The sequence below is a fragment of the Sturnus vulgaris genome, unplaced genomic scaffold (genome assembly GCF_052056855.1).
Source record: "Sturnus vulgaris isolate bStuVul1 unplaced genomic scaffold, bStuVul1.hap1 Scaffold_155, whole genome shotgun sequence".
In the NCBI taxonomy this organism is placed as follows: Eukaryota; Metazoa; Chordata; class Aves; order Passeriformes; family Sturnidae; genus Sturnus; species Sturnus vulgaris.
The window spans coordinates 2,339,266-2,346,904 of NW_028276072.1; the positions used below are offsets into that span (position 1 = coordinate 2,339,266).

General features: G+C 52.5%; 1 protein-coding gene across 1 annotated transcript; it reads left to right on the plus strand.

The window, feature by feature from the left end:
• The first annotated feature begins 3,842 nt into the window (after positions 1-3,842).
• LOC148219336 (olfactory receptor 14J1-like) lies at positions 3,843-4,999 on the plus strand. The gene is made up of 2 exons (XM_088157742.1): positions 3,843-4,494; positions 4,843-4,999. The coding sequence occupies exons 1-2, from the start codon at positions 3,884-3,886 to the stop codon at positions 4,994-4,996; spliced, it is 765 nt and encodes a 254-aa protein (XP_088013868.1). The 5' UTR covers positions 3,843-3,883; the 3' UTR covers positions 4,997-4,999.
• Positions 5,000-7,639: the final 2,640 nt, after the last annotated feature.

The following is a 7,639-nucleotide window of genomic DNA, read 5'->3' on the forward strand; positions in this document are numbered from 1 at the left end:
TTTGTTGTTACTTTTAATCTTTGTTGTTTGATTAATTGGAAAAATAGAAAACCATTCATAACACTAACCCAAATGAGATTGAGGAAAAATAATGAAGAACCGTGTCACTAAAGAACTACTGGTGTTTGTAAGTTATATCTTGATAGCAGCCACAATCTTTGTTTGCCAGAAACACCTCTAGAGTTTTACCAAGGATTAGTCATGAAAATTGTGATGAAAATGTAAATATCAAAGTAGCTGAAATACTCAGTGTAACTAATTGCTGGATATGTTCTTGACCAGAGGGAAATCAAGGCAGAGCCATGGTTTGTCAGGACTTGCTTGACCCCAATCAGCCCCGTGGTGCATTTGGTGCTGAGCCCTTGAACCTCAGGGCCTGAGAGGAGATTGCACAAACCTTCCCAGGAGTCCAAGTCAGAAGAAAAACCCAAAGTGTCTTGAGGCATTAATGGGTCCCACTGAGGTCCATCCCCAACACAGGCTCCTCATGGACTCTTTGAAGGAGAGAACTGGTGGAGGCCAGAATTGCCCAAAAACCACTCAGAGAGTAAGAGAGGAAAGGAAAAAGGAAATACCTTAAAAAACTGAAGTAACTTGAAGCATTAATGAGCCCCACTGAGTGTCAGTACAAGGCTCTCAAGGGACTCCTTAAAGCAGATAATTGGAGCCATGATTGCATAAACTACTAAAAGAGTTGGTGTCAAAAGGGAAACTTCAAGTACCTTAGAAAAACTGAGTACCTTGAAGCATTAATGAGCCCCACTGAGTGTCCTTACTGACAAAGCCACTCAAGGGACTAATTAGAGCAGATAATTGGAGGCCATCACTGCACAAACCTCTCAGAGGCTTAGTGTCAAAAAGTAGAACTTAAAATTAACCCTGAGTGCCTTGAAGCATTAATGAGCCCCACTGTGTGTTGTTACTGACAAAGGCTCTCAAGGGACTCATTAAAGCAGATAATTGGAGGCCATGATTGCACAAAGGTCTCAGAGACTCCAAGGCAAAACCCAAACCTTGAGTATCTCAAAGTATTTATGAGCCCTACTGAATGTCAATACAAAACTCTCAAGGGACTAATTAAAGCAGATAACTGGGGGCATGAGTCTATAAACTACTAAAAGAGTTGGTGTCAAAAGGGAAAGACTCGACTTCTCTTTGTCCCCACCTGTCATCTCTGCCTCGAATTTCCTGCTCTAACTGGAACCGAGGGACATTTTCTCGGTTGTGTCCCTCAGTGGGACCCATTAAAACTTCAAGAAACTTCACCATTTTAATTTGAGTTCTTGAGAAGTTTTTGGAACACTCTCACAGGGAATGATTATAATGTAAATATTTAATGAACCAAGAGGATCATTAAAGTCCTTGTGCTATGTTTGTGCTGCTGAGCTGGGCCGGGCTCCTGGCACAGAGACAGCTCCCAAGGTAAACCAAGAGAAGCTTCAAAAAGACATTTCTGCTGAGGAGCAGCTCCTCTGCCAGCCCAGCAGGGCTGAGGGCACTGCCTGCAGGCACTGAGGGCACAGGAGCCAGGCACAGACAGGCTCAAGGCAATCGGGACTGGGAAGACATTGAGCTGAGAGTGCACTTGGGGAAACATCTTCACATTCCTGGACATGGTGAGTGTGTGGGTGCAGGGCAATGTCCCCTGTGCTCCTGGAGGGATCTCCTGGAGCCAGCACAGCCCACAGCCTGGGGGATGTGTCAGAAGGACTCTCCCAGTTTCTCTGAGGCACAGGAGGAGGAGGAGGAGGATGTTCTGCAGAGCGGGTCTGCCCTGGGCACCATCAGAGGGACAGGGCAGGACGGCTCCTGCTGCCAGGGACGGCTGCAGGGGCTGAAGCTGGGGCTGCAGCCAGGGCTGCCCAGGGCTGTCCTGCAGAGCAGCTCCTGCAGCCCTCAGGGCTCTTGGCCAGCCCAGGCCATGTGCCACCTGCCAGGGACAGCTCTCAGCCTGCCTGGCAGCTCCTCATGCGTGGTGGACGGGAGCTGTGGGTGCAAGGAGTGAGTCCTGCCAGGACAGGTTCTGCTGCTGTGCAGAGGGTGCTGTGTGGGCCAGGGCTGCTCAGAGCTCCAGCTCATGCCCAGGTCATTTCTGAGGGGACTTTTCATGAGTTCATTCAGGGCAGGAGTTTCCTGCTTGTGCCTCTGGTTTCCTGAGTCTGTGCTCCCACTTTTCCCAGACTCAGCTTGGTGAGAGTGGAAACTCAGCTGTGCAGGGTAGAGCAGGGGCTGAGGCTCTTAAACCATCACTCTGTGGATTCCTGGGCACCTCAGAAAGGGATCCATCCTCCAGATCCATCCAGCATCACCTTTCCATGGTGCCCAGGCTTGGGGGAACTGTTCTTTAATCCCTGCACCCCCGAGCAGCTGCAGGGCAGAGCTGGCCCAGGGGCTGGGCTAGGCTCTGGCAGCTCTGGCAGGGAAGGAGCCCGGGGCCACAGGAACAGCTCGGGCTGGGACAGCTCCAGCAGCAGAGCCATGGAGAGGGAGGGAGGGAGGCAGTGCTGAGGGAAGCCCTGCTGCAGGGCAGATGTGACACCTGCCAGCCCTGCCCTGCAGGGCAGACACTGCCCTGAGCAGCACAGCTCTGGTGTCCCCTCCCAGCCAGCTCAGCCCTCAGCCCAGGGGCTCAGGGCCCTCAGTCCCCTCCTGGGCTGGCAGAGCAGCACCAGACATGAAGGGCATCTCTCCTGCCATGTGCCCATTCCCTGCTGACCAGGACCTGAGGGCCACTGTCCTGCCCTGGTGCTGCCTGGCAGGGGCTGGGCAGGGATGGACAGGGAAAGGATTTTCCTCAGGGTCAGCTCTCTCTCTCCTTGCCTTGCCCAGGTGCTCCTGGCATTGCTGAAGGGCTCTCTGGCAATGGCAGCTCCAGCTGCAGGCTCAGGCCCAGCCCTTGGGCTCCTCCTGTGCAGGCTGAGCACAGCAATGGGGTGTCCCAGCTCCCTGTGCCCCGGGGAGCTCAGGGCAGGGCAGGCTGGGAGGCTGGGAATGAGCTGAGTCTCCTCAAGCAGTGCCATGGACAGGACCCTTGGTGTGTCCTCAGGATGTCATCCAAGCTTTGAGCTGCCTCCAGGGGACACTGGGGGACAGGAGTGTCCTTGGCCAGGAGTGGGCCTGAGACTGTGAGAAGGGCTGAGCCAGGTTGCTCTGCTGTCCCTCTGCTCTCAGCTGTGTCAGGCTGATTTCAGGGGAACACAGTGACTGCCCTGGATCTCAGAAAGGGCAGCTGGGGACAGATGGAGTGACAGAGCAGCTCCCCTCACCCTTCACTGAGTTACAGCTCTTGCATTGCACAGTTCTCTCTGATCTCCCTGGGCACAGCAGGAATCCCTCTCAAACTGCCTTTGGCCATCACTGTTCCTTAGCCCTGGGACAGGAGATGCTGCCAAGCTCCTCTGCCTCAGGAGCAGATTGGCCTGATGAAATCCATCCCCAGGACTGGCCCCTGTCCCTGTTCCCATGACCCCACTGCTGCAGAGCAGAGCTGACCCCTCAGTGTCCATAGACAGGGTCCCTGCTCATCACAGCAACGGGGCCAGATCCCAGGAGAGCTCCAGGCACGAGGCTGAAGGAAGGGATTTGAGAAAATGAAACTGGGGTGGCACAGAGCAGCAGAGGCAAAGGAGAAGGAACTTGGACATTGCTCAGCAAAGTCTCCCCTGAATTATAACTGTGTACTCCTTCAACAGGACTCCATGGCCACAGTGCAGAAATGTCCAACAGCAGCTCCATCAGCCACTTCCTCCTGCTGCCATTGGCAGACACGCGGCAGCTGCAGCTCCTGCACTTCTGCCTCTTCCTGGCCATCTCCCTGGCTGCCCTCCTGGCCAACGGCCTCATCATCAGCGCCGTAGCCTGCGGCCACCACCTGCACACCCCCATGTTCTTCTTCCTGCTCAACCTGGCCCTCACTGACCTGGGCTGCATCTGCACCACTGTCCCCAAAGCCATGCACAATTCCCTCTGGGACACCAGACACATCTCCTATGAAGGATGTGCTTTACAAATGTTTTTCTTTCTGTTCTTCATCTCAGCAGAGTACTATCTCCTGACCATCATGTGCTACGACCGCTACGTGTCCATCTGCAAACCCCTGCACTACGGGACCCTCCTGGGCAGCAGAGCTTGTGCCCACATGGCAGCAGGTGCCTGGGCCAGTGGTTTTCTCAGTGCTCTGCTGAACACGGCCAATACATTTTCTGTGCCGCTGTGCAATGGAAATGCCCTTGGCCAGTTCTTCTGTGAAATCCCCCAGATTCTCAAGCTCTCCTGCTCACATTCCTACCTCAAGGAACTTGGGCTCATTTCTGTTAGTGCCTGTTTAGCATTTGGTTGTTTTGTGTTCATTGTTTTCTCCTATGTGCAGATCTTCAGGGCTGTGCTGAGGATCCCCTCTGAGCAGGGACGGCACAAAGCCTTTTCCACCTGCCTCCCTCACCTGGCTGTGCTCTCCCTGTTTCTCAGCACTGCAGTGTTTGCCTATCTGAAACCCCCCTCTGTAGAGAGCCTGGTGCAGGAATGGCTAGAAGAGAAAGGCCATAGCCAGATCAACTTAGTAAGGCTAGCAGAGTAGGCCTCAGCCTCAAGGACGCAGTGTCCCTGATAAGAGGAAGGCATGTAGACTTGAGAAATACAGGATGCAGATGAGGAACAAAAGGAGCTCTGTTAACCACATGAATGCCGAAGTGCTTAGCTAAGCAGCACATCTAGACCAATGAGGAGCTAAGATTTTGCACTATGCATGAGCTAATTAAGCATTGTATTTAATCGCCACTCTGCGTACCAATAAACGAGACTTTGCTGATGACCATATGGTGTCCGCGTCTCCCTTCGCCGACACCCCTCCATCTCCTCCCCATCCCTGGATCTGGCTCTGTCAGTTCTGTACTCGGTGGTGCCTCCAACCCTGAACCCTCTCATCTACAGCCTGAGGAACCAGGAGCTCAAGGCTTCAGTGTGGAGAATGATGACTGAAAGATTTCAGAAACGTTAAATTACAGGCATATTTCCATAAATATCTTGCAATAAAAATAATTTCTGATTATTCTTTTTGTTTTGGTTCTGGCTTTTTCTTTTTTTCTGTGTTTTAGTTTTTTAATATTGTCCACAATGATGTGCTATTGTCCACAATGTGCTATTTCTCATTTTGGTTCTCTCGACCTCTGCTGTGACCCTAGACTCTTTTAATGGGGATTTGTGTTCTCGGGGGCTTTAGTGTACAAAAGATCTCCCAGCAAACTTTTCACTGGAGATGACCCTTTTTTTCCTTTTTCTGGAGCTGCAGCAGCAATGTCTATGTGGAGAGCTGGGGGCAGATGAATGCTAGCACAGCAGCTCTGATCCTGAAAGCCACACCATTCCTGATCCAGCCCAGGTGCCATTGGCCTTCTTGGCCACCTGGGCACACTGCTGGCTCCTGTCCAGCCTGCTGTCCGTCAGTGCCCCCAGGGCCATTTCTGCCTGGCTACTGTCCAGCCACCCTGTCCCCAGCCTGGAGCACTGCAGGGGTTGTTGTGGCCAAAGTGCAGGACATAGCACTTGGTCTTGTTAAACCTCACCTTGTTGGATTTGGGCCCTAGATCCAGCCTGTCCAGGTCCCTCTGCAGAGCCCTCCTACCCTCCAGCACATCCTCACTCACACCCAGCTTGGTGCCATCTGCACATTTGCTGATGGTGCACTCCATGCCCTCATCCAGATCATCAATGCAGATATTGAAATCCACGCTGGCTGGCTCTGATCCCTCAGCCATCCTGGAGGTGCCCTGTGATGGCACTCAAGGTGATCTGTTCCATCACCTCACCAGGCACCCAGGTCAGGCTGACAGGCCTGCAGTTCCCCACATCCTCCTTCCAGCCCTTCTTGGGGATGGGCTCACATTGGCACCTCCAGTCCTCTGGCACCTCCCTGCTGAGCCAGCACTGATGAGAAATGATGGAGAGCAGCTTGGGGAGCTCATCCAGCAGCTCCCTCATCCCCCTAGGATGGATCCCATCTGTTCCCAGAGACACCTGTGAGCATCTGAGTGTCTCAGCAGGTCCCCAGCTGCTTCCTCCTGGATTACAGGGGGTCTGTTCTGCTCCCTGTCCCCATCTACCAGCTCAGGAGAACACTTGTCCTGAGCACAACCTGTCTTGTTGAAAAGTGAGGTGATGAAGGGGTTGAATACTTCAGCCTTCTCCTCATCTTTGGTAACCATATCCCCCCCCCAATAAGGAATGGAGATTTTCCTTGTCCCTCCTTTTGCCATTAATGCGTTTATAAAATAATTTTTGGTATCTTTCACAGAAGCAGCTGGGTTAACTCCTAATTTGAGCTTTCACCTCTGATTTTCTTTCTGCATGACCTAACGACTTCTTTAAACATTTCCTGAGTTGCCTGCCCCTCTGTCCAAAGATAATGCACATTATTTTCTCCCTGAGTTCCTGGTAAAAGCTCCCTGCCTAGCCAGGCCAGTTATTTTCCTCGCTAGCTCACTTCCTTCTGTGAGGAATGTGAGAGACAGGTTGCTTCTGCTCCTTCAAGATTCCTTTCTTGAAGTGTCTCCATTCTTCCTGGAATCCTTTAAGAGCTGTTTCCCATTAAAAATTCAGTTCAATTATCCCCAAATCTGCATTCTGAATAGGCCGAAGTCTGCTCTCTGTAGGTCCAGTGTAGAAGTTTTGTTGATGCCCCACCTGTTTTCACAGAATATTAAAAAACTGCATTATTTCAGGGTCACTGTACCCCAAACAACCTCTGAGCACCACATCTCCCACCAGCCCTTCTCTGTTTGCAAACAGCAGGAGACAGAGCTTTCCTTGTGAGTGAGACGAGAAGGAATTTTGGTTTTAATCAAGGGCATATTATTTTTACTTTTCAGTTCAGAAAAGGGCTGACTTAAACATTCCTTAAGTGATCTTGATACTGAATGTCTCCTTAGGAGGTCTGGGCATGCAGAAGGATGAGCCCCTTACAGGCCAACCCTGTTTGGACAACCTGCTCCTCACCCCCAGCCTCACCATGTCTGACATTGCCTAGCTGGCAATGGGGAATCTGGGGCCATTCGGTGTCTGGGCGGGCACCTGGGGGGCTCTAACGGGGCTCTCCGGGGCGCGGGGGATGATGGGAGTTGTAGGCACAGGTATAATACGGTTCAATGGGGCCACGGAGCATCATGGGAGTAGTAGGTGCAGCTACAATGTCTCTCGGTGGGGCGTGGTGCATGATGGGAGATGAAGTCATGGCTGCAATAGCACTCTATGGGAACCACGGAGCATGATGGGAGCTGTAGTCCCGGAAGTGGCTCAGCCGGGGCGTTTGGGGGTCCGGGAAGGCACCTGGGGGACACTTTTGTGTCCGAGCCGAGACTTGAGGTGCTCAGGACGGAATGTGAACGGTTTGGGAGCACTTGGGGGGAGCTTGGGGAGCTCTAACCGGGCTCTTTAGGGCTCAGGGCACGGCAGGAGTTTTAGGTACAGAACTGTGTTATGAGGGACTCTGAGGCCGTGGGGGATTACAGGAGATGAATTCCCAGAAGTGACTGTAACAGGAATCTGTGGGGTTGGGAGCATTCAGGGGATCTGGGGACACTTTTATGGGGTCCCGAATGGGTGCTGAGGAGGCACTTCTGAATCCTGGAGGGTCTGGGGGACACTG

What these genes read in the sequence shown, in the direction of transcription:
- LOC148219336 (XM_088157742.1), top strand. Translation starts at nt 3,884, where the DNA reads ATGTTCTTCTTCCTGCTCAACCTGGCCCTCACTGACCTGGGCTGCATC. An exon ending in GTGTTTGCCTATCTGAAACC is followed by an intron (nt 4,495 to 4,842) that starts CCCCTCTGTAGA and finishes CCTTCGCCGACA; the next exon opens with CCCCTCCATCTCCTCCCCAT.